General features: G+C 45.5%; 1 protein-coding gene across 2 annotated transcripts in view; it reads right to left on the bottom strand.

Annotated features, from left to right (window-relative positions):
* The window catches only part of TNC (tenascin C), a 45,157-nt gene extending 27,700 nt beyond the window's left edge, over positions 1-17,457 (bottom strand). For both annotated transcript variants that reach the window (XM_062505432.1, XM_062505433.1), the window contains exons 1-9: positions 16,995-17,457; positions 14,827-16,047; positions 13,347-13,610; positions 12,240-12,355; positions 12,002-12,158; positions 11,136-11,405; positions 9,926-10,111; positions 9,101-9,190; positions 8,213-8,476 (exon numbers count right to left, since the gene is read on the bottom strand). In XM_062505432.1, coding sequence (XP_062361416.1) covers positions 8,213-8,476; positions 9,101-9,190; positions 9,926-10,111; positions 11,136-11,405; positions 12,002-12,158; positions 12,240-12,355; positions 13,347-13,610; positions 14,827-16,047; positions 16,995-17,457 — 3,031 coding nt within the window. The remainder of the gene's footprint in view (positions 1-8,212; positions 8,477-9,100; positions 9,191-9,925; positions 10,112-11,135; positions 11,406-12,001; positions 12,159-12,239; positions 12,356-13,346; positions 13,611-14,826; positions 16,048-16,994) is intronic.
* Positions 17,458-26,620: the final 9,163 nt, after the last annotated feature.

Below are 26,620 nucleotides of genomic sequence, written 5' to 3'. Positions count from 1 at the left end.
AAATCTGAAAGTTGAGGTCATTTGCTCAGCGAGAATGGAAAGTTCTTTGTTACAAAGGAGATATAACTGATTCCTTAACATTAACAGGCAGATGGGAAAATGAGAGAGCACTGCCTGATTTTTCTACCTGGAAACTCCTGTGTGCTCTATCACTGACCTGTGGCCCCTGAGGATTTTCTAGCACCCTTCTGATTTATTTGAATTGCTCACACGTAAGTGTTACAGTAAGAACAGAGTGTCTCTGAATAATCCCGTTGTGCATGACTGAGAATTCATAAGAGATGCTGCATGAAGGGAAATGGATCTGACTTGTCAATTGTAAGCTTCAACTTTATGCATGTTGTAATACAGAAGTTAAGGGGGCCCTGGAAGAAATGAAATTTAGGCTCAGCAGCACCACTCATAGAAAGTTTCTCCCTGTAAAACCAGAGTGATTATTGCATGGCTGCTGGAAGCCTGAGGCAGGCAGCTGGGGCTGGATTATCAAAGTTGAACACTCGTAGATCATAATGATCTTCAGTCAAACTCATTAACAAATCAGTAAATTGCTTCTGTTCAGGAACACAAGTTCTGTTGAGCTTTTCCCATCCTGTTAGAAGGGAAGAGATTATTTATGACATGAGGACTATGTTCAACAACAGTAAAAGAAATGCATTAATCCAGAGCTGTCGTCCCTTATCAGGAACAGAAAGGAGATTCATCGAGGTAAAACACTAATTCTGTCAAAATAAGACTGTTATCTGGAAAAGAGAAAGCAGGACAGAAAGGAAACTGGTTGCATCAGAGATCACAATCTGTTGGTGGCAACAGAAACAAAAAAATCAAATATGTTTCCTTAAAAAGAAAGTGAAACTAAAGTTACAGTAAGGTTAAATCTTTTAAATAGAAGCTTGGTTATAATAAGTTATGCAGAAACCATCACAGGTTAAAAGCAATTCTGATCTCTCTGAAAATGCTTAGTTTCATTCTCCCCCAAGATGCAGAGCCACTTCTCCTGCCATTGTTTCTTGTGCATGGCCAAGACAGAAAAGCAAACCCTCTCATGCTCCCCAGGGACCAAGGGATTCTCCCATGGAATCATGCAGCAAACAGGATTGTTGGGGACCTCCAAAATCCTCAGCCATCCAGCATCCAACACAGATGACAAAACAATCACAATGTCATGATAAAGATCAAGGAATGATGTTTCTTATTTAAAATAATAATAATAATAATAATAATCATCATCATAATTTTAAAAAGAAAGAACAAGCCATGGAGAAGTGAGACTGTTCTGTCTCTGTGAAATATTTGTCTCTCTGCAAAAATAGTTTATCTTGTATTGGGAATTTGGTTTTGAGGGATGGACAAGTACATCCTTAGTTTCCAGATCTGAGCTCACACCCACCCTGGTACTTTTGGTCATTATTGAACTCAGCCCAGTCACCTCATGAAATTCATGGAATAGGGGTAAGAGGTGGGAGTTTTTGGGAAGGTAAACATCCGGTGTGTCACAATATTTTTTTGTTTTGTCTGACATCACCACTTCCATGCCAATGCTGCAAACTCTTATGTTCAAGCACAATCCAGACAAGCACAAGCAGCATCTCTCTGCTCCCACATCCCTTAGCAGCAGCAGAGGCATCAACGTCTCTCTTTGCATGCAGATTGAAGAGAGATTTGATGCTGCATCACCTTCAAAACTGCATGGGGCATTGTCCATGCTGCACCACCCAAGGCTCTCATTCCATAGCTGTAGGAGTTTCATCCCATGCAAAAGGAAGAACAAACCAACCAAGAGGAATATCATCACTCACAAAGCCTAAAATCCACACCAAAGTCATATGGAAATGAAGTTCTGTATTTTGAAGCAGAAAAGGAACACGTGGCTGTGAATCCATGGCAAATACCTGTAGCAGCCAGAGGTACCAGGGACCAAGAGAGCAGGCTTTGAGCACTTCCACAGAACTGGAATTTTGTGCCAGCTGGGACATTGGGAATGTCTGCTTCTTGAAGATTTCCCAGCAAAAAATATTTCCTGTGTTCTGTTTAAAGTGGACAGGCCTTTCAGAGTGATGAGGAACTGATCAAATACCTCATCCCATGCTACCCAGGACAGGGTGAAGCTACTGGAAGTCCTGGGGGTTGTGTTAAGGTCATGAAGAGCCCCATGGCACTGACTGATCCTCCAGGTGTGCTGGCCAGACGTGCTAAACAGAGGTAAATTGCAAGTTAAAATTTCCTGATAATAATCCCCCAAAGAACAGCTAACACCTGCTCCAACACACTCTGTGTGCATTAGGAGCTCTGAAAAACAGGGGAGTTCTGGTTTTGGAGACTGAATCCAGGGCTCGGGCAGAGGGAGCATCAGCACACACAGCCTGGCTCTCACAGAGCCTCCCTGAGCAGCAGATCCAGAGCAACAAGCAGCAAACACAGGGATGAGCTGGAATGCTTCCAGCAGGGAGCTGGCACAGCCTCAGCTGATGGAAATCAGTTCTCTTTGATTGCTTCCACAGGACTTCGCTCATTTACATCACATTGGAACTCTAAGTATCCAAACATGCCCTTTTGTCTTTTGTACAGCCATCAGTGAATGCTCCTGATATAAACCATGAGGGGAATTCATGCCAAAAATCACAAACGCATCCAAAGCCAGGCTGAGAAATCACAGCAGAAACATGCTAAGGCTCCTCATATCCTACCAAAAACAGGTTTGGAGGAGTTATCCATTGTGATATGTGCAGAAAAAAAAGGGACACACATTCTTGCCTAAAAACTAGGATAGAAAGAACTTCAGAAGTATTTCTTACAGGAGATCCCAAGGAATGGAAAGGGGAAAGCCCTGGCTTTCAACATGCTGAGTGATCTATGGATATGTCCTGTAGAACAGTCAGATTCTGGAAATCTGAGAGCTGTGGAGATCACAGGGAATGTGTTTCTGATCCCAGCCACGAGGCCCCAGGCAGGGGATTTCTCTGACATGCAGAATTATCTCCTCATTAGTGGGAACACACATCATTCCACACCTCGGTGACTTCTTTGCTTTCGTGCTCCACTTGCATTCAACAAGAGAGAGCAAGTCATCGAGCACCATCAGCTCAGCACAAATATATACTCAGGATTCATTACCTCTCCAAATCCACACTTACATCACAAAAAACTACATTTTCAGGGAAGCAAAATCAATTAGAAATGTTTTCAGAGATGCAGAAATGTTATCTTGCAAATACACTCTCAGGTCAACTACAAGTGTGAAAACGTTTCAGCTCTCCTCCAGGAAGAACAGAAGCCTGTAAGGCAAAGAGTGATTTCTATTTATATATAATATAAATATTTATATTTACATATGTCATTGATACCTTTGATTTAGCTGATAAATGCCCTTAAATCAGCCCAGCCATGACCTGAACAGGCTCTACCTACGCTGCAACCTGGAGATAACCATGTTTCCATCACACCAGCACAGCTACAATGCCTACCACTGTCAGCATCCCCTCTGTCCCAGTAAACCAATGTCAGAACTGTTATCTGACTGCTTCAGGGCTGCTGAGCTCCTGGAACAAAGCAGGAAGGTTTGGAACCATTCTGCACCTCCCAGCTGCTTGTGCATCAGCAGGTGTCAAGCAGGTTTTTCCTATTCTGGGAACAGGCAAAAAATTACAGCATCAAGAGCATTGGCACTTCTTTAGTCTAAAAGTTGTCCAGTTAACAGGCACAGAGGTGGCTGGGCTTTACGGGGAGGGTTTCTGCTGAAGACAAGGGTGGGCAGCCCAGTGGGGAGGAGAGGGCAGCAGTGCATCCCACAGGAACAGCTCCGTGCCTGGATGGTCCCCTGGGAAACTGAACCCTGGCCTGGAAACTGAGGACAAAACCCTGCCACGAACCCTGATCTGGAAACTGAAGATAAAACATGCAAAAAATAGAAGAGACAACATAAAATTAGGGTGGCATTAACACTCCTGATGTACTGAGAGTGTGTGAGGGTACCCTGTGTAAGATCAGTCAAAACTGGCCTCTCATTTTCCCTCATTTTCCCTGACCACCCCACATCCCTCCCAGATGCCTGCCAGTTCTCTCACAGCCATACAAGGACTTGGTTACTCCAGACTGGATGGAAAATGCAGCAGCAGTTCAAGTCTATTATAGAAAACCTGAGGGACCAACCACATCTGTGAGATTTGAATCCAGAAATTTGCTGGATTCACAAGTGGATTTACTGTATTGTGCCAGCTTTGGCAGCTACATGGAGGTTTCCATGTACAGGTTGTCCCATGGAACACAGGGAATATAATTCTGAATACTACCTTGGACCTAATGACTGCACAAATGAATTTGTGTATGAGAAAGAGTGGATCTCTGCTACCACAGTTATTAATATAACATATCCCACATTAAATTAATGTGTATCAGGGGAATATGTGTCTTTGTGTACAAACAAGCAGGAGACAGAAAAATGAAAATGATATGAGTACATGGAAAATATTCTGATACCACAGACAGTATCAGTGTTCTTTGTTTAGCAGGCAGAATGCTGTAACAGATAATGGAAAATTTGGAAAACAATCAAACTGTAGAATAACAGGAGCAGTGGAGCTCAAACACTTGATTTAACAATGAGGGGAATAGATGAGCAGGAAAAAAGAGCTCTGGGAGCTTTAGGTAAGTGGGTGACAGCCAGAGAATGATTCACAGTGGTGAGATGAGTGAACAATTAAAGCTATGTAAAAGGGAAACTGGATGGATAACAAACATACACTCCTTCCCAGGCTGCAATACTTCTTACTGTCAGCTTAGGAAATAGCTCAACATCTCTTGGTAAAATCTCCAAGCTGAGCCTGGCCTGAATATGTCTGTGGTGTGATGTTGGACTTTTGAAGAATTCCACTGGAATGTTTCTCTGGTGATTTTGCTGAAAAGGATGTTCGTGTACTGCCAGGACATTTCCCCAGTTTCTTGGGATAGAGCAAGCAGTATTCTGTGTTACTTCTCACTCTGAATCTGGGATTTTATATTATTCCCCAAGAGGGGCTCTCAACCACTTTCCCAATCTCTCATGTGAATCATGATGAACACCAAAGTTTTCTTTTTAGTCCCCTTTGGCTAAACCACTTTCCACTCTCTTCTTAATCAGCTGGTTAAACTGAGCTTGCAGTGCCTGTGCACCTCTGAATTTTGTGAAGAAACCACTGCAGCACATCACAAGCCAGAAATACTGGAGTAGCTACCTACCCCAAAATCCCTCATCCTGATCTCAGGCTCCAGGTGCTCTTAGAGGAGGAGTCAGCTGAACAAATGGACAATCTTCCCTGGCAAATTCATTTTCCTGGTGGTCAGCACTGCACTTTCCCATGGAGCTGGCTCTCCTAATCATTCTTGCTAATGTTTCTTTGAGTTTGTCTAAAAAAGGGTGGCGCAATCTGAGCCTTGGAGAAGCCAGGAGAGGAAGAGGGACTGACGCACAACATGGACAAGGACCTTTGGTAAACAGCATAAATCTTCTGAAAAACATTCAGCAGGATGAAAAAGTCACTTCTCCAAGCCATGCTCTGCTGTACAAACTCAATTCCAGAGGCAAGACAGTATCACATCCACGATTCATCAACAGTTGCTGCACAATCTAGACCCTTCAGCAGAGGAATTTGAGCTTGGCTCTTGGTTCCTCTAATGCTCATTCATTTATCTCCCCAGGCCTCTTATGCCTGATGTATTGCCATCCATCCTGCTCCAGGCCCCACATTGTGCTCTGCAGGCAGGGTTCCAGAAGCAGAGCAGGAGAGAACAAAGCTGCAGTCTGAGTGCTGAGCTGCTCAGAGCTGGGCTATGTGCTCACCCTGCAGATGAGCTCCTGATCTGCTGGGACGTGCACAAGGCAAGGTCCCTCCAAGGAGTAAAATGACTAATTTTCTTTATTTTTCTTTCATTTTTGAGTCAAACCTTCATGCAGTGCTAGGAGGGAGCCTCTGATACCTTCACTAATAAGAGAAAGGAGTTTCCTGTTGTAGCCACAGCTTCCAGAGGAGCAGAGTGCTGCTCTCCAGCCAATCCACACACCTTGATTTTATAGAAGTGTTGTTTTGGAGGCTGCCAGTCCCAGCTCCCAGGGGTTCTCTGGGCAGGAAGGGCTCTGCTGGGACACTTCCATGTACTCCAGCACAGAACTGCTGCAGGCTCCTGTATTCACACACCACAAGACACTAAAGCTGTGTGCTCTGTTCCCCTCAGGACCACAAGGTCCCTCACAGAATTCTCCCGCATTCCTGAAGCCTCTGGAGTAAAAAGACTCATTTCAGGGAGCTCCTGTGGCTCAGGACTCAATGCTTGCATTAGGGTTACATCACATGGAGCTACAAGAGACAAACAAGCAAATGGAAATGTGAAATATTCAGTCTTTCCTATTCAGCAAATTTAGAAAACTTCATTCTGAAATCTTTGCCATCCCTTGAGTGCAGGATCAGGGATCCCAGTGAAAAAAGACTTTGTCACTTGAGCTGCACTTCATCCCTGTGAGGAGGCAGAAGCAACAGTGGCTTCCATCCTGTACTACGGAAGATTTTGTGCTAGAGATTCATGCTAGAGCTTCAGGAGCTCTGAATCTTTCAGCTTGCCTCCAGAAGAGAGGGCAAAACAAGATTGTTTGGCTTTAGCCTGAGGACTTGGGACCTCCCAAGAGCTGGAACATGGATAAAGAGGCGTGTCTTGAGGGTAGATGGAAAAGCAAATTGAAGAGACCACTTGTCTTGTACCACCCAGGCTTCCAAAGAATTTCTGTTCCCTGTGCTCTGTGTTGGGATTTGTCCATTCCTATGCAGGAGAAAGGTCACAGAGCCAGGTTATGTCAACTGCTGCTCCCAGGAGCCCACTGCAGAGCCTTCTTTGTTTACTGGCTCTGGGTGAAGACATAAAACAAATACACCGGCCAGATGAAGGAATTTCTAAAGAAAAAAAACAGTAAAAGGCAAACCAGGAAAAAGAAGTCACCCGGTAAAGTTTTGGAAGCTGATGCTGGACAGACCAGGCTGTGAGATTCCTCAGCACATTGTTTCTGCCTCTTCACCATCTCTGCTGACTTCCTTGAAACCTCTCAGACTTCCAACAGAGAAAGTTGGAAAATTGAAGCCTGCTCACTCCTGCCACACAAACCTGCAGCTTCTTTTTTTTCTGTGTTTCTCAAGGCTTCCCAGTTTTTCCCCGGACTGGACACTGGCTTGACTCAGGCATCAAACAAGTTCTGTTCATTCAGGATTGATGGTTCCCAGACCATGTAACTCTCTGATGGATTGCTATCTCTAGAAAGCATTCAGAGGTTGTGCTGGCATGAGCCCTGCCAGAGAATATGAACCCAGCTTTGATCATTTAAGCTGTGTAGTTATTGATTTGCAAAATCCACAATATCTGGCAGGTGCCCACCTCACAGATGGTCTTTGAGGAGAAAAAGATAAACATGTTGGTACCTTCTAAGGACAATAACTAGCCCAGCTGATTCTGATTTCACCATTTCTGCTTGCTTAGAGCAGTTAAGGCTTTGCCTCACAGGATTTAGGCTGAGAAATCGAAACATTCAGGACTTTTTGTGCTCTATACTGAGATAAAATTCTCTATGCAGCAAACTTCGGCTTACAATGTTTCACAAAGGATAAAACCTTGTTCAATCAGTCATCTGATATTGGTCAGTGGGGGTAGTTTGCACATTTGGAGTTGGCAGAAACAGACAAATATAAGTCACAGTACCCAGTGGAAATGGTGGCTGGAACCAGGCTGGGGCAGGAGCCTTTCCCACTTTTGGATGAAAGAACAGAAATAGGGCAACACCAGAGCCCCACTGGCCCTGTTGAGGGGTGATGGCCTGCTATGAAGAGAATCAGTTAGTCAGGAACAAACAATGTTAAACACATTCTGGTTGCTCTTCCTTGTTTTTTTGGCTGTAGACAGAAAACACGTTGGAAGACATGATGTACAAAAATACGCAGCCTCGTCTAAAACAAAGAATGAGTTCTAAATCCATACAGGACCAGTGGATGAGTTTCTTATTGAGGCCTCTCAAAGGATGAGCAAGAAATCATTGGGAACATGGAGGCGAACACAGCAGGGAGGGAAATACAGAGCTATCCTTCATTCTCTCATGCTGGCAGAGCTGTCTGCTCTGCAGGAGGATCCCCAGAAATGGATCAGAAAACAGGTGAAGTCATCCCTGGGCTAATCTTTGCCCAGTGACCATCAGAGCTGTACTCACCCGTGGAACCCTTGACAGTGGTGGGTTTGCTTTTGTGCCTGCCCTTCTCTGCCAGCAGGCTGATGGTGTACTCCGTGCCCGGATCCAGCCCCCGCAGCAGGAAGGAGGTGCTGTCCACAGGGATCTCCACCTCGCTCTTCTTCCCAGAGGGAGTGGTGTAAACGAGGCGGTAGCGGTCAAACTTGGCCACGGGCCTTCTCCAGCGAAGGGACAAGGTGGTCTCAGTGGGATCGCTGACTTCCAAGTCCTTGGGGTTATCAAGATCTACAGGGTGAAAAGAAAGCAAAGTTGAGGTCTCTGAACTGCCCTGAGACAGTTTTTCAGTCATATGTAGGGAAACATCTCCACTGGTGATCTGGCAGCAGCTCAGGTCTGCCAACCTTTGGGACCTTTAGAAATGGGTAGAGGATGATGTCCTCCTTTACAGACAAAACCAGAACACATTTCCCCCACTTACACTCCAGAAGCAGAAGTAAAGCCTTCAGATAATTCACCTGGGAAAGGGGGTATTGTGTGAAAAATTCCAGGCTGGAAGGTCAGTCAGCAGTACTGCAACCCCTCTTTGTCACATCAACATTTTGGCCACCAGAATTCCTGCCAGAAACCCTCACAGACAGAGGATGGCCAGAGTGATCAGTGTAAGCATAATTATCATTAAGGAGCTCACCTAGAAATGAAACTCCCAGAATATTTAGAGGAACAGGAAGAAGAATTCCAATTCAGAGATCATAACTTTATGAGAATTTTTTTTTTCCTTGACAGGAAATGTAGCAAAATGAAATTCTAGAACTTGCTAAAATATCTCTTCCAGCATCTCTTAGAAATGAAAGAATGGCTCCACCTGAGCTGCTGACTCATCCAGAGCCCACATGGGATCAGGACACTCACCAGTGCCAGCATTGATGGTAGCAGGAGCACTTTCCCTGTCGTTCCTCACTGCTGTCACTCCAATGCCATACTCAGTTCCAGGCCTCAAACCTATGAGATGAGAAGAAGAAATATGAACTCCTGTCCATGGAATATGCCTGCAGGCATTTGTTGGAATAAGGATGGTTGAATGGATGCAAAGTAAGAGATCTGCTTTCCTCTATGCAGAGAATTGAGCTGCAGACTGGCGCCAGTGAATCCCATCCCTAGCAGATGAAAATGCCTTTGAGCTCAGGGTGTGAAATCACTTCCACTTAGAATTAGGGGAATGACTCATTGGATTCAGGGATGCATGTGGAAGTGAAATGGTTCCATACCTTCTGCTGGCTGGCTATCCATCTGCAGGTGTGTAAGTCCATTTCACATGGCTTTTAATTCTATTGGGTGTACTCAAAACTATAGCATCATGGAATAGTTTTAGTTGGAAGGGACATTAAAGATCATCTTGTTCCATCATCCATGGGCAGGACACCCCCCACTGCCCCAGGCTGCTCCAAGCCCCAGTGTCCAACCTGGCCTTGGGCACTGCCAGGGATCCAGGGGCAGCCACAGCTGCTCTGGGCACCCTGTGCCAGGGTCTGCCCACCCTCCCAGGGAACAATTCCTTCCTAACATCTAATTTCAGATTTGTAACTTCTTGTCCCCAAAAAATGTGCCTGAGATTGCTCAAAATGTGTTTGTATCTCTAATGTGTAATGACCACAAAGACATTTTCCCCCCATGTCCTGTGCCCTGGGGTGAAACAAAACCAGTGTGACATTAGTGACAATCTCTCTATTTCCCTACCTGTGAGTGTAGCTCTGGTTGTGGCCTGGCTGCCCTTGGGCACTGTGATCTCCACGTGGTCCCCACCAGAGATAGGGGCAAACTTAATTCGGTAATTATCGACATTGGCGTGGCTGTTCTTCCACTCCAGGGTGATGCTGTTGTCAGTCTGGGACACCCTCTTCAGGTTCCTTGGAGCATCCAGGTCTGGAATCAACCAAGCAATTAATAAATAATTAGGAATATTTCTCTTCTGACAGCAGTCTCTTGTGACAGCACTTTTTAGAAGGTGAAATGACCCATAAAGTTCTGTCTCACATGATCCTGTTATGTCTTAACTACAAAAAACAGAGTTCTTATAGCATGAAAAGCAGAGTTCACCAGCTTCAGTTCATGAAATTTAACTTCTATCTCATGAGAATAAAATTATAATTTCACCTGTAATAATTAGTTTTTATTACAAAACAGGTTTGTGGCAAAACATATTTGGATGAAAATACTGTTTTCCTTCAGAAATACGTCAGCTGTCCAAAGGAAATAAAAACAAAGTACTGGCCATCTCTAGAATTTCTGTCCTTTCATTCATGGCTGGAAGAAACTCTAAGTCTCAAAAAAAAGGGGAATATTATAGATAAATTCAATGACCTTTCATTTTTCACACATACAGTAGCCTCAAGTCCTGCTCCAAAATAACAACTGTATTTTAGGATGAAAAGGGATGTAATTTGCAGATCTGTTCATGCATCAAGCCTTGATAACATATTAAAGGACCCACACTTTCCAAAAACATTCTCAGAATCACTGAGGAGCATGATAAATTTATACAAGAATGACAGGAAACATTTGCAGGACTGAAGAAGTAAAAAAACACAGTTGTCTGCTTCTAAACTAATTAGGCAAAGAGAAATAAGATGGAATAGGAACTGTGGAAGATACTTAGCTCATCAGACAGACAAATGATCCAGAGGAATTCACTTTTTGAAGTAAGGATTTGGGATAAGAGACACAATAACCTAATTCCCATTTTTAAAATACATTTAGATTCTTGTGGAGGGTCTAAATATTACGGTGAGCCAACAAGGCATGAAAGGCACAGGAAATTATTCTGTACTTTCATGTACCTCTAAAACTGGGCAGATTTTGTGCTGATCTGTAGCTGCCAAATCCAGCAACAAGACACAAACAGCACAGGAGGATGGGTGGTCCCTGTGGCACCTTCCCAGCCCCTTACCTGTGACAAAGACTTCCTTCACAGGGTCGCTTTCCATGTCCCCTCGACGAGAGATGAGCGTCACCTCATACTCTGTGTGTGGCCTCAGGTTGCCAATGGAGTATTGGTTCTCATCTTCGGAGAGGTCGATGGTTGTCCTGTCCCCTGGCATGTCCTTGGGGCCATAAGTGAGCTCCACGCCCTCAACTTCAGCCAAGGGTTTGGACCACGTGATGAGAGCCGTGGTGTCAGTGACGTCTTTGGCCTCCACCTGGCTGGGAGCATCAAGCTCTGTTACCAAGCAAAAGAGGGGGGGAAAAGGGGCTTTTAAAAGAAATCTTGCCATGAAAAACAGTCGTATTCTTATGCCTTTAATTGGTGATTCAGAGTCAAGTTAAAATTGGCATCCTCGTTTACGCTCTCCCTTTGGTTCCCATAATTTTAGACTACAAATGGAATCAATCCATCAGAAGCAAATCCATCAAAACTCCTTCAAATGAGAAGCTGCCAAAAGAAAGACAAGCAGGAATCCCAAGATCTTCCCCACCTTTACACACTCTTCTTGCAAATATCTCCAGGATAAAACAAATTCTAGTAACAGATTCCAGTTCCTGCTGAAGCACATCTTGAAAAAGGAATAAAATGCATACTGCCTTCTACTTTCTAGCTGCATATAAATTTCCTTTCTTCTCCAAACAGGTAATGTGGAGAGGAATTTTTTTTCCCACATGTATTCATTAGCAACTCCACTGTTTCCTTTCTCCCCGCCACCCCGCACCCGCATTAACTCAGTGTAGAACTTGACTTTCTCTTGTTTAAAAACCCCCAAATAGCAGATGTTCTGTTGGTGGCCAGCTAAAACCAGATCAAATACAGGCTGTGCTTACTTGTGGTGATGACCTTGGACAGTCCCGGTCCTCTGGTGTTGTTCTTCACTATATGGATGGACACATTGTACTGCTGCCCAGGTGCCAAACCTGGCTGCATGTAGGATGTCTCTGGCCTTTTCAAGCTGCTGGTTATGTCACCATTATCATCCTTTTTCTGGAACACATGGGACAATCAGTGAGCACAAAGATAAAAATCCAGGATTTTTCCACTCTGTATGTGAAACTGCTTCCTCACCATATTATGGAAGACCAGCTCCCAGCCATCAAAAGAAAAGTTCAGAGGGTCCCACTCCACCTGCACGGATGTTTCCCGAACAGATTTGAATCTCAGACCTTCTGGAGCAGGCAGATCTGTGGCAGAAGAAAGGGATAGTCTCACATGAACAGCAAATTCCCATAAATAGGGTGATGGGGTAGGACATCTTTCCACCTGTAGAAATATCAGCCAGGTGGGGATCTGCAGCTGAGGTGGCTAAACTCTCGTGGTTAAACTCTCCTCAGATCCAGTTATTGTGGCTTCAGAGAGACTTTCCTGGGCTGGTTTAGATGCCAACTTAGAATGTAATGAATTTTACCCTTGAAATCTCTTTTTTGTGCCCCCTTGAAAGAAGCCTGGTGTTGACTTTGGGAGTCAGGAGAGCTGAATCCTTCCCCAGTTCTCCAGAAATGAGATCAGTGACAGAAGTCAAAGAACATCTTCTGATACTGGGATGTTTAGATGTGACAGTGATGTGCACAAAACAAAAAGGAAGATGAACAACAAAAGGACAGACAGGCAGATAAAAGGTAAGATGTAGTAGAACACAGAAAAGATGCAAAACAAATATAACCTCCATTTTAGCTAAAATGGTTTGAAATCAAGTCCTTTCATATTGCTCTTTTACATCCTGCTACATTTTTAATTTTTTCTCAGGAAGAATTACCAGAATTTTTTAAGTGAACATGATAATACAGAAATGTATCTTTTAATAAAGAAGCCAAGTTTCTTAATTCACAAAGGCCCCATACTGGTAGACATTGAGAGCAGAAAATCTTGTGAACTGCGCTTGTAACACAGTCCCTGGTAATACAAAAAAGTAAAAAATGGAACTGCAGTCAGCTGTTTTTTCCAGGACAACATTTGAATTGAAAGTAGAAAATACAGAAGAAATAATATCCCCTAAAAAGGAAAGTCAATCAATATGTCTGAACCAAAAATAGAGAATGCAGAATAAATATCCCCAAAAAGGGATGCAAGTCAACACATACAAAGCGAAAACAGAAAATACAGAACAAGCAACACCCCAAGAAAATGTTGCAAATGGAGTAACAAAAGGATGAATACAGGGAATACTAAACTCACATGTGGCTACCCTGGCGCTGACTGGAATACTCTTCTTGTTTTTAAGGATTGCAAAGACACGGATGAAGTACTCCACGCCCGGCTCCAGCTCATGGATGGTGGCTGCTGTGTGGTTTCCTGGCACGGTGAACTGCATGTCCAAGCCCCCGCTGCTGGTGGGGACGTAGGTGACGAGGTACTCGTTGACGAGGTTCTCGTGCTTCCACTCCAGATTGACAGTTTTATCCGTCACGTTGGTCACAGTCAGCTCAGTTGGAGGAGACACTGGGAATGGGGGAGGAAAAAAGAAGCCAAACCAAAGTTATAAGAAGTTCTCAAGGCTCAGGAAATAATGACTTGTCCAGTTTCACGTTTTCCCAGGATCAGTTCCTAAGGCTCTTCTCACACGCAGGGAGTGGGGAAGGCATGTCCCACAAATTAGCTGCTGAGGAAAGGAATGCTCAGTTGATGGAGTCTACAGACATTTCCAGAAGCCATGGGCCAATTTCTACTCTCACACTTGCACACAACCTCTGACTGTGTTCCAGCTGCTCCTCTCATGGCTGCAGCACAAGACTGCTATAGCTGGGTCCTGAGGGATTCAGATGTTTAATTCAACTGCCAGCAGCATGTGATTGTAGAGCTAGAAGTCCTGGGATTTGCACAGATTTTCCGAAGTAAAATAAAACATTATTATTTGAGTAAATACTTGCAATAGATCTGCCTGTGCAAGATCACAAAGTGGGGCTTAGGCACCTTCCAGGAGGAGGAGATGAAAGATGAGAATTTCTTTTAAAGGGTATTCATTGTCTTTTATAGTGTTCCCAACCCCAAAGTGCTCTTTGATTACCAAAATTTAGTTTCATAATTTCTCCCCTGGGATCTACTAAAGAAAACTACCTCATTTATGGTGTATTGCCTGTCATTATCAGGCTGCCAACATTTTCTATCAATTTCCATAGTGTCAGTGGTCCTGGGAAACCAAGCATGTGACTTTATAGCTAAGTTTCCACTCCAGCTGATCCCATGATTTTCCTCTAAGCTTCTGTGAGATCTAATGTACACACATCCATTTATATATTTATATGTATATATAAATACATGTGTAGTAAGAAGACTCTGGTACATTTCCATTTTCTCCTCAGCTAGAACAGCTTCTTTCAGCTTTTTTTTCTAGCATCAAGAGAAACTGAAGGGTCATGGTGACAAATCCCAGCCAGTGACATTGTGGTGGGAGCAGAAATGAAGGTGACAAACACACTGCAACACCATCAGCAGCCTGTTGTCTTGGTGGCCACGGAAAGTCACCAGAAACTGCTACACTACTTAGCCCTGATATTTCAGGATGCCAAGAGCTACTGGTGCTGTTGCATCTCCGATTCCTGTTTGGACTATGTTGGAAGAGCAGCAACAGGGCCCAGCTCTACAGAAAAGCTCCACGGGGTGTCCATGGCTGCTGGATGGCCCAAGGGGAAGCAGTTCAGAGGGACAGTGCACCTACCATCGGAGCAGTCATCCCCGATGTAGCCATCCTCGCAGATGCAGCGCCCGTCCACGCAGCGCCCCACGTTGTTGCAGTCATTGGGGCAGGAGCGTTCCCGGCAGTCCTCACCCATGAAACCCTCATGGCACACGCAGCGCCCATCGATGCAGCGCCCACGCCCGTGGCAGTCGTTGGGACAGGCCAGCTCGCCGCAGTCGTCCCCAGTGAAGCCGTTGTCACACTCGCAGCGCCCTTCCACGCAGCGCCCGCGGTTGTGGCAGTCATTGGGACACCGCAGCTCCCCGCAGTCCTCGCCCGTGTACCCCTCGTGGCACACGCACTGCCCGTTGACGCACAGCCCGCGGTTGCGGCAGTCACTGGGACACCGCAGCTGGCCGCAGTCGTCCCCGGTGAAGCCCTCGTGGCACACGCACTGCCCGTTGACGCACAGCCCGCGGTTGTGGCAGTCACTGGGACACCGCAGCTCCCCGCAGTCCTCCCCGATGAACCCCTCGTAGCACACGCACTGCCCGTTCTCACAGCGCCCGCGGTCGTGGCAGTCACTGGGACACCGCAGCTCCGCACAGTCCTCGCCCAGGTACCCCTCGTGGCACACGCAGCGCCCGGCCACGCAGCGCCCGCGGTTGTGGCAGTCGTTGGGGCACCTCCTGTCGCTGCAGTCGTCGCCCACAAAGCCTTCGTGGCACACGCACAGCCCCTTCTCGCAGCGCCCGTTGCCGTGGCAGTCGTTGGGGCAGGTGGGCTCCCCGCAGTCCTCGCCGGTGAAGCCCTCCTCGCAGAAGCAGGTGCCGTTCACGCAGCGCCCGCGGTCGAAGCAGTCGTTGGGGCAGATGAGCTCGCTGCAGTCCTCGCCCGTGTAGCCCTCGTCGCACAGGCACTCGCTGTCCACGCAGCGCCCGCGGCCGTGGCAGTTGTGGGGGCACAGGGGCACGCTGCAGTCGTCACCCACAAAGCCCTCGTGGCACAGGCACTGCCCGCCCACGCAGCGCCCGTGGGCGCCGCAGCCCTGGGCGCAGAGCTCCTGGCTGCAGTCCGGGCCCGTGTAGCCCTCGAAGCACACGCACAGCCCGTCCACGCACTTGCCCTGGTCGTTGCAGTCGGAGGGACACGAGGCCTGGCTGCAGTTGGGGCCCTTCCAGCCAGGCTCGCAGACGCAGCCGCAGATCTCGATGCTGTAGTTTCCGTGCCCACTGCAGTAGGGTGTGGTGTCCAGGCGACCTGTACCAAGGACCCCAAAAACTCATTACTCCCATGGCACTAGGATGCCACTCCCGTGGCACATATGACCCAAAAGGGCTCTGATTTTCCTAGTTCCCTACAGGACATCAGTTTGGAAAGCTTTTAAATGAGAAACTCTCTTTGTTTTTCCAGCTAGGTTTATTTTACCAGGAAGACTTTAATTCGCTCTAACGCCAGGGAAGAGCCCCTGCAATGACTTGGTAATTGAGCATGCTGGATTCCTCCTCCCTTCTCAAAATCCTCACCCACTGACTGAGCAGCTTTCCTGACTGCTTCATTAGGCCATGCACCATGGAACATCATTCATCCACTAAGCCCAGAACACAAAGTCAGGCAGCACATTGTGTCATCAGCTGTATCAGCGACCGTGAGGTTGCTCTAGGCTCAGACAGACACATCGCTCCGAAGAACATTTGTGTTTCTTCTCTTGTATGACCAACCCCTTTCCTCAATTTAAAAATCAACCAGACAGACACATTTTTCCCTCTTCTATAACTATTCGTGCTTGCTTATTGCCTTATGTCCTGCTGTATTTTTATTGGTCTCTACTAAAGAAAACTTGGAAGCGAAAATGGTTACATTGGCAGCTTCCTCAAGGGGACAAAAAGTGGAGCCAAGAGCTTGGACTGTGTAAATTTTAATCTTAACTCTGACACAGATTATCACCATGCCCAAGGGCTGCCCATGCTCAGTGCCAAGTTACAAAGGGTCCCAGGCTGACTCCTGACCCACAGATCCTTAAAGCCGTGAAACTGTGAATGAATGTACCTTGTACGCTGGCCAAACACATTCCCAGTTTTGATTATGTTTCAAATTTAACAGGTTGACTTGTGCTCATTCTTGAAAGAGATTGGAGTATCCCTCTAAACAACATCTGCAGCCAGCACAGGAATTTCCCCCAAGAGCAGCTCCCCAGCCTGCCTTACCTTCTGCTGCCTGGGAATTAGGACAGCATCCAGCGCCACTGGCACACTGCTCCCGCAGGGAGGAGACCAGCCCCTCCAGCTCCTCTAGTCTGCTCAGCAGGTCCTTAATGTCTGGGGCAGCTGCACAACCACAAGCCCGGCGGGGAATGTTAATCTTATGAGTGAAGACAATCTGGTTCCCCTCATTCACCGTGTGCTCCTCATAATTCTTCACGGGCTCAATTTCCGCCTTCAGATCGGCATCGCCGCTCGCTGTGTCCAGGTCCACGGAGCAGAGGGAGCCAATGGGCAGCTTGATGTTGTAGACATGGTTGAAAACCACAGGCTGGTTATCCTCTGGCAAGGTCACGTTCAGCCCAGTCTCCCTCTTCTGCCGGATCATTCTCTTGATGAGTCCCCCAGTGACGTGCTGGGACAGCAAAGCAAGGATGGCACAGGCCAAGACCTGGCTGGGGAGTCCCATTGTGGTGCTCAGTTCCCTTTTGAGGCTGAGAGAGTCTTAGGTGTGCTTGGCCTTTGTAATCTGCAGCAGAAACTGGAAAGCCAGGCCAAAGCAAGATCCTTTTCTTTCCTGGTACCTTTGTTCCCTAAAAGAAGAAGGAACAGTGTAAGGGATTAACAGCAGCTACACCACCCAACAAAGGTGTGACACACTGCTCGTGTGCTGCATCCTCAGAGAGCAGACCATCACACTTCACCCAAGATGCTGAGCTTGCTCTGATGTATAATAACAGTTGTTTTCTAGTGTCTCAGTGTGATTCTGAGGGAAGTATCACCAGACATGAAGAAAGCTGCTGTTATTTCCAGGTTAGAGCAAATGTAGTGGGTTGTAGGAAGTTTAACTCCCTCAAGCAGAAGACTGGGACAAATATGCCTGCTGAGTCTCAGCTCAACTGAAGACAGAGGTAGATAAAATAAATATGTTTTCTGTTATGATTTAACCCACATTACATTCTGTATTTCCTCCACCCCTCCACCACTTGAAGGCTGCTCAAGTTGGACCATGTCAGAAACTCGAGACATTGCCAAAAGGTGCTTCAACACCACCAAGCTCATTCCATTCCTTTCCTTTATGTTTTGAATTACTCCAAGATTTCTGTGGAATCTGAACTCCAGATTGTAGCTCCATAGTAAGTTCCGCCATATGATAATTTATCAAGAGCACAAAGATAAATGGAGCTGTCTGCAGGTGGAAGGTTATGGTGTCAGTGTTTGTATCACTGGGAAATTTTAGTATAAAAGTAGTGAGACACAAGAGAAGCAGAGACTTCAACAACAGAGGCAGCAATAAAACTACATTTGTAAAAATGCCTTTTTAGCAGCCAATAGCCCTTTCCACCAGGCAGCATTTCCCATTGCCTGATCTTTCCTCAGCTATAACACAGTAACTCGTGTACAGTTACAATCACCTGGCTGGGCTCTACAGCTCCTCCTGAAACTTTTCAATTAGTTCCAATATTTCCTCTTCCTCCTCAGTCTGTGCATGTTCCTTGTCAATGGAGTGAGCCAGGGGAGCAGAAAGACATCCATGGACTTCCATGCAGGATCAGCCCCTCAGCATGTAGAGCGAGGAGCCAAAGCAGTAATGGACTGCCTGAACAAGCACACCTAATAAATGTCATCCCAGCATTTGTTTTCCTTCCCACTCCCAGAAGAACTTGGTTTAATGGATAGATCAGTGACTGTGCTTTCAGTGGTTGCAAGCTATGAAATGCCAGTAATGGAGGAAACAGCAATTTATTCTCTAAACGTCATAGTTTTGATGCTAATTTATTTGTCAGATGAGAGACCAACCTCTTCCGCCCTTCTGATTCCCCCAAAGTGGAGGGATTATTTTTCCCATGCTATCCCAGCTGCTTTTGTGAGGGAATGACAATAACACATCAGACGCTTCACTGAAGTTCCGTGGGTTTTGTAGGGAACGTTGAACTCACAAAGGGCAAACTTCACCCTTTTTACTGGGGAATAAATCAGAAGTAAACAAGCAGCAGGGAAGGCTTTTTCCTTGTTACGGAAAACCATTCAGCTTTAAGGCATTTCTAACACTTACCCCATTTGTTCAAATATTTCTGCCTGCACCAGAAGAGATCACAATGTTGTTAATAAAGAATAACAGAGACAGACATGGTCCAGGTCTCATTTCTGACTCAATCCCTAAACTGGGTTGTCAGTTCATGAAACGTGTTCAGCACTGTATTTGAAGTGGGATTTTAGTCTCAAGCACTCCCATGTGGGCTTTGCAAAGTGCTTCCCATGCAATTCCATGTGCTGCTATGCACCTTTTTTCCCCAGGACAAGGTCATACATCTAGAACTGGTGCCTAACCCTCAAATAAAGGGACAGGCTGCTTGACAGATGGATCATCAGTGGAAAATGGAACAAAGCGGAGGCAGCTCTGCATCTCATTCTCACTGAATTTTAGTGAAAGTTGAGCATCCATTTCCTTATGGCTTCTGTAAATCCCAACCTACAGGAATATGGGCCTTGCCCAAACCAAGGAAACTGCACTTTTTCTGCTGACCAGTGTGAGTTGACAAATCATTTAATCATGGTACAAACTGTGATTTCTTTAATATGCCTGGAAAATGAAAAACCTACTCTGGCAAGAGCTACTGTCACTGTCACCTTCTCTACTGATGAAAGCCACATGAGCACCAGGATGCTGAGTGGACACTTGCTGCGTCAGAGGCAGCCAAACCTCTCAGCTCAGAAGATACTGGAAGAATTAATGTGTCTTGGCTGACATCCTTTGGAAGTTTCTGGAGAAACATCACGGTGGTCTAGGAGCATCATTCCATGCCTGCTCTGTAACCCATGTGCTTTGACACCTCGTGTGATGTCTGAGCTAATTCATCCCTATCAGGTGTTTCCCATCCCATCTGCCAAGGGCCCAGCATGATTAGCTGAGCTCCACTCCTGGATCTGACATCTACAAAACAAGACACCTTTCCCCAGTTCTTTATACACTAGCCATGGTCTTGGCTGGGAGAACAAAGAGGACATCCTTCTCTCCAGCCCCAGTACCTCGAACACATCCAAACAACAGCTCTGGCCACAGTCGACCACCCAGGAGCAGGAGGGAAATGGAGCCACGACGACTGCCAGGCTCTGCTGTCCCTTCATTTCCCTCATCTACCCTTCAGAACAGCTCTTCTAGACTGTATTTTAAACCTGCCTCTTGGAGAAATCCTCTTGATATTTTCTTTGCAGACATCAGCTGCTGGATTATGTAGGGGCACCTAAAAGTCTTACAGCAAAGGTTGGCAAAGAATGACCCTTCCCAGCTTGAGTTTGGTCTTGTGGTCTGTATAAGAGGAGCTGGGTGATGTCTGACATCTCTCAGGTTTTTGAGGGGTTTGTATGACCAGAGTACATCTACTTTTACAAATAATTTGTCTAATGAAGAACACCTCTCACCCTAATGAGCTGTGCCCTCAGGTTATCCTGCCATCCTGACTACAGAAATCCTGGACATGATGATGTAGGTGATCTGCACAGTGTTCTGCTTGTCATGTGGGACAATAAACCTAGAGCTCCCCATCTGGTCACTAGCACCTTCCCACCCTCCTTGGGCAAGAGTTATCTCCTGCTCTCCTGCTCCCTGAGGCACAACCTCAATAAAAATGGTAAGAAAAGCTATTGTTACCTCTCACACAACTTAAATATCTGATTTAAAAGTAGAGATCATTAATTGAGAAGCAAATCACAGCAACTCTGCAGTACCAGCTGGGGCAAAAAGAGATTCAGGTAAGAAGACAATTTTCTTATGTGAATATTAACTGTAAAAGTTTGATTTTAACCAAAGAGCAGGAAAAGGCTATTTCTAGAAAACACTCCTGAAAAAACCTGATCACTGGCTGGTGATACACTTAATAATATGTGGTGGAGGATGGACTGTCAGTAGCACAAAGGGAAGGAATAATTTTCATTTCTACTGCAGACCTTTCATCTGAAGATGTGAAAGCACATCACAGTCTGGCTGTGAAAAGATTTTAAAATGTTTTAAAAACATTTTAAAATGTTTTTTAAAAGGGTTATTTCTTTGTTTCAACATCCCCCCTTCCTCTTGCCCCCCTCCCAGCATCAGAACTTTTTCAGAACCTTTCCATTTAATTGGATTTTTTTTTTTAATAGGAAGTTTTCAATCAATCTTGAAAAAAAACCCCAGGAATCCTGACTCCTGGGGAATACTAAGCAAAGGTAATGCATGAATATTTCCCTTCCCCAAAGCCATATTTGCTGGAAAGCAGCAGGTGTGAGAAACTAAATTAACGTCTGCATACTTTAAAGTCCTGGTGTAGCACTCCAGTCTCTCCTGAACGTTCAGGAGTGGCAGAGTTGTGAGATGATTTGTAGCTATGTGGAATGATAAATATGCAGATGAGAGCCCTGTGCAATTTTAATCAAAACAGATTGCAGCAGAGAAGGAATGGAAGTGTTAAAAGCTATCTCAGCTGTCCTTCCTAACCAAGGCAGAAGGCTGATTAGATTTGCTCAGACATCCTCTACATGTCATGACTTGGAAATTAGACATAAAAATGGCAGGGATAAAAGGAGAGGGAAAAACTGGAATTCCTGTCAGAGCAGATACTTCCAACATTACAGCAGGAGGGGATCAAATATTGTCAGCACCGTATTGGAAACAAGCACATCTTGTTAAAATCTGGGTAAAGCAGCAGCGGGCTGGATTCTGACAGGGAGGAAGACCGGGCTGGAGAAGAGCCAAAACCTCTCCAGGGAACACAACAAGGAGCGTTCTGAGGTTTGTAAATTGTTAACCCAAACCCAGTTTTCTGTGATCTGCTAGCTGCAGGAGCTTCATGTTTGCAGAGTTTCCACCGGGGCATGATGCGTGTGCTCCCTGGATCAGGGGTAGAGCCCGAGAGAGCCTGGAGTGGCCAGCAGGGCGGTGTGGAGGCACTGGCAGCACATCATCACTGCCCCCTGTCCTTATCCACTGCCACAGAGACACAGGAGCCACAGCAGGGTTTTCATCTCACCTGGACCATGCCCTCTCTGCACACATGGGGACTTGAGGCATCTTCTGCGAGGAATAGGAGCAGTGCTGTTCCACAGGACTCAGAAATTAAAACCATCTGCCAGAGGGCATCTGCACAAGGCAAAGCCTCAAAAGATGCAACCTCTCCAAGGCAGGGCAGAGTGCTGGGCTGGTTCTGCCAAGAGCATTTGACTCCTGAGGCTGCGGGAATCTTCTGCGTTAACGCTGAAGTCAATCGAAAGCCAAAACATGAACCACTCTGACTTCAGCATCTTTCACTGCTGTTTCTACACCTTCATAACTGCAGAAAATAATTTTCTTTCTATTCCCAATTCCAACAGGGAGAAGGAATCAGCAGGGATACTCAGCGTAGGTCAAACTACATTAAATCACAGTGGAGAGCAAAAATTCATAACAGTCCTAAGCCATCAGCCCTGAATCTTTTCAGCACAAATGATCAAAGCCGAATTGTCGCCTTTTTTTTTTTTTTTTTTTTTCTTTCTCCCTCTTCTTTATTTACACTGTATCCATTCTTAGGAGAGGAATTTTAAGGCAGCCGAATTAAGAGTAATTCAGACAATCCACTGCCCTCCCTAGGGCTCCCAGAGAACTGTGTGCAAATAACTGTGGCATTTTTTTTTTCAACCCCACTTAGACCCCACAGATATGAGCAGGCCCTGAGGGTGTGAAACTCCAAAGGGAAATTTGCATAATTCAGGAATTTTCTTCAAAGTCTTTTCACAAAGAGGTGGAAAGAGGGTCATAACTTTCCAAGGAGACAGAAAAAAACTGGTTGCCTTTTTCTCAATGGTTCTAACAGATAAAGTGCAGAGTGATAAGCAGGAATCCATCCAGTTTCCAGGTTGAGGACTTTCCTTTAATTTATGGCCAAACAATTTCACTTCTACCTCCACAGCCAGGTCATACAGAATAAACATCCTGCAAATGCTCTACAGTTTTCTAGATAAGAAATCTGGAAATCTGCATCTGGAAAGCCCCCATAAAACTATGGATCCAGGCTCAGTGACCTCCCTTCAATGAAGAGCAAAATGTGAAAGCATTGAATAAAAAGCCTTTGCCACCCCACCTATGTCAAATTTTCAGACTGAAACTCTTCCTGGAAATTGCAAAGGGAGATAAGCATTAATGATCTCCTGTCTGTGGGAGTGCAATGAGAGTAAAAAAGAGGGGAAAAAAGAAAGCATCCCCTGGAAAATCTCCATGGAGAAAGTGGCAGACAAGAAGCAACTGGGAAGGAAGATTTAAAAGTTGTTTAACTAGAGGAGTTGAAGTGAAGAGATACAAGTGACACAAATTCACTTTTTCTGCCATAGAAGGGATTCAGTGATGTCCACAGCCCCACAAGAGGAGCCTCATGGCAACCACATGTGCTGGAGAAGGCGAAGAGCTTCTTCTCTGAATGCTTTTGTAATTAAAATGGATAAACAAAGCACACTCCTCCACTTTAAATATGGAAAACTGGGGCATGGAGAGGCTGACACTGAGACTCCCAAGCTCCCCAGGAGCCCCTGCCTTTGTGCTGAGGTATTTTACCCACTGCAAGCCACAGGAAGCTGATCCAGCTCTGCTGAGTCCCACCACAGTGGTTCAAACACCTCCCAGAAGGCATTTATAGCTCTTAAAGCACATAAAAGCACATTTTCCTCTGGATGCGCCTGCCTTTGTGACTTAAATCCTTCTCATTTCAGGGCAAACCAGCAGTTTGTGTTTGATGTGGGTGAGCAGCCCCAGCTCGGGGCTCTGGATGCCCCTGGAGCCACCTGTGTCCCATCTGGTGCTGGCACTGCTCATTTCAGAGCAGGGAAACTCCGTGGGACTGAGGGCAGACACAACCAAGAAAACACTCTGAGTGCAGAGATGGGAACTGCTCTGCACGCTCAATTCAGGATTGATTCCTGAGCTGTCACACTCTAGAGTTTTCAAGCCCAGAATGCATCCATCATCCATTCCAAGGGCCTTGCCCACGCCACTGGAATTAATCATAAAAAAGAAATAGGAATTGTAGATTATCTTAAATGCTATGAGAGGTCCTGTGATCACGTTTATACCTCAGACTCTTTCAAAAAACTGCAATTAAAACAATTCATGGGTACTTTTTGCCCTGTGCAGCTTCTGAAGACCTGCATTAAATATCAGTCAGCTAAGCCTGAACTCTTCACTCTAGTTCAGTTTTCACCTTTGGCTATGACTCTTAGATGATATTCCTGTTTTGGAGAAGCTGTAGGGTCTCTGGTTCACAGATGCTGCTGTACACTGTCCTGAAGTAAAATGACTTGGATGCATTTTAGCCTCCACCCATTCCACCTTGGCTGGAAAGCACTACTGACAGGGCTTTGCCAGGGCTGTTTTGGAAGGAATTTTAATTAATTGCTTTGTGTACACTTTAGAATTTAGCAAAGGCTCATATTTCAAAGCCAACAGCATGACAGTGCCACAAAGGAAAAGGATAAATAATCTACTGAAGCCAGCATCCATAAAAATGTGAAAGAGCCCTGGTAAATTCTGAATGATAAATAAAAAAGGAGACCCATGAGAGACTAAATCTTCTGTTGCACGGTGACTATTTTGAAGTAAATTGGCATGATTATTCCATTATAAACTACTTTTGTTTCAGAAGTTTTGTCCTCTTAGCCATGGAAAATCTCTCCAGGTCTATCCTTTTTCAGGATCTCAGGGAGAGAACAGAACTTTCCAAACTAAACAATTGATTTGGCTCTTTTTCAAAGCAGAGTAATAATTCAGGGATCAGAGGTGGTCTTATTCTAGTATGAGTGACACCTTTGATCAATGAAATATTGAATATATTGAGCAAATCTCATGAATTAAATGAAAATTTAAATCATCTGGCATAGATACAGCTGGGAGAAAGTGACTGCTGAAAACATGCAATAATTAAACAGAAGTGAAAAACAGATTATGTGACAAGGTACCTGCAATACCAGGATATGGAACTCAGCAACCAAGAGGTGCCTTCCAGTTTCTGGGTCCTACAGACTCTGCTGATTTATGTTTCTTGGGAATTACCTGGCTGATGATGAGATAAGCAAAGAAATCCTGCCTGAACATACCATTGCTATTGCTATTCCATCAGGAGCAAAGGAGCAAGAGCTCAGGGGAGAGCCAGGAATGTGGGAAGGGCACAGAGCTGGGACTGGGAGAGCTGAGATCAGCCCTCAGTTCTGCCGTTTCAGCCCAGTCAGTTCTCACCCTGATTTCTAATAAATCTAAACAAAGCACAAATAACTAAATTTCCTAATTCTATGTTTCCAGCTGTTCTAGAAAGATTCTTCAGTTTAGCCCTACAAACAGGCTTCTTCTGCTCTCATTTTTTTCTGCATAGACTCAATGCTCTTTATGCTTGAATGTCTTAATTAATTTAATATATCACCTGGATTAGAGGAAGCCCCAAGTGTGCTAAATGAGAGGAGCCAAGTGGCTACAGTTCTCAAGGAGGTTTAATCACAGTCATCCTCTAAGTAGGTCACAGGTGGAGACAAGATGGATGGTGAAAAGGGCAAAGGAAATGGTACAACCTGGCTGGAGCAGAGCTGCTCTGACACCATCACCGTGGTGTTTAGGGAAGAACTTACTCTTCAGGACAATTATTTGTAGAATAAACTCAGACCCCGAGGCTTTGCAACATCTGTCTCCAGCAGGTATCCCAAGCACGATGAAGAATTCACATTTCCAGGAGCGGAGCCCAAGGAAGTGGCATCTGCTGAACCCTGTGATATCCCAGCTTGTCTTGGCTCGTGTCAGAGCCTTGCAGCTATTTAAGCTCTTGTTTAAATGAGAAGCATCCAACGTGGCATTATGTAGTAATTATATATAGGCTGCCAGCCTCAGGAAGAGACCACACTAAAAACGGGAATCCAAAGCTCTTAGCTCATTTTTGGTACCACCAGATTTAATAAAATTATCCGTGTTAAAAATGAGGGAAGGTAATTGCTGAGTGACTTAGAAGCGTGGTGCAGAATTAATCAGACCACACTCGTAATGTGGTGTTTAATCTTTCATGTAAATTGCTGCTAAATGTGCATAATTAGAAACAAATCAGTGATGTATCTCAGTGTGAACCACAGATGTTCTGCCTTCCAGCACGGTTATGAGCTCCTGACTAGGGATAATGGGGCTTAAACCAGGCCTCCAGCTTGGCACTTGCCTTTTAGTTCATTTTACTTCAAGAACTGCAGGAGTCCTTCCTGCATTTCCTTGGATACCTTGTACAGCAGAAGCGTATCAAGGTGGGCAGCTGCTCACCACATCCTCCTCTTCATCACAGGGGCAACAGGAGTTAACTCTTGACACCCAGACTGAGATCTCAAAGGTCCTGGCTGGAAGCTTCCCGAGCGGGGATGATATCCTTGGGATATTGGTGCTGTCCAATATTAGGTGCTAAAGGCCTGGAGAACACCAAGACAACACAATGGTGTCACTTCTCATCCATCAGAGAGGGATTTGTGCCACCTCTTGGCAGAGGGTGAGTTTGGGGAGCGCTGTGTGTGACCCCACAGAGTTCCCAGGGCTGCCAAGGCTCTGAGCATCCAACAAAACCCAACACACAAAGGGATCTGGGAGTGAAAACCAGCCCTGCTCCATGGCTGCA

Source organism: Cinclus cinclus, chromosome 19, assembly GCF_963662255.1.
Source record: "Cinclus cinclus chromosome 19, bCinCin1.1, whole genome shotgun sequence".
Lineage (NCBI taxonomy): Eukaryota > Metazoa > Chordata > Aves > Passeriformes > Cinclidae > Cinclus > Cinclus cinclus.
Note: the sequence above shows the minus strand (reverse complement) of the source record. Positions and strands in the feature narration are given on the sequence as shown.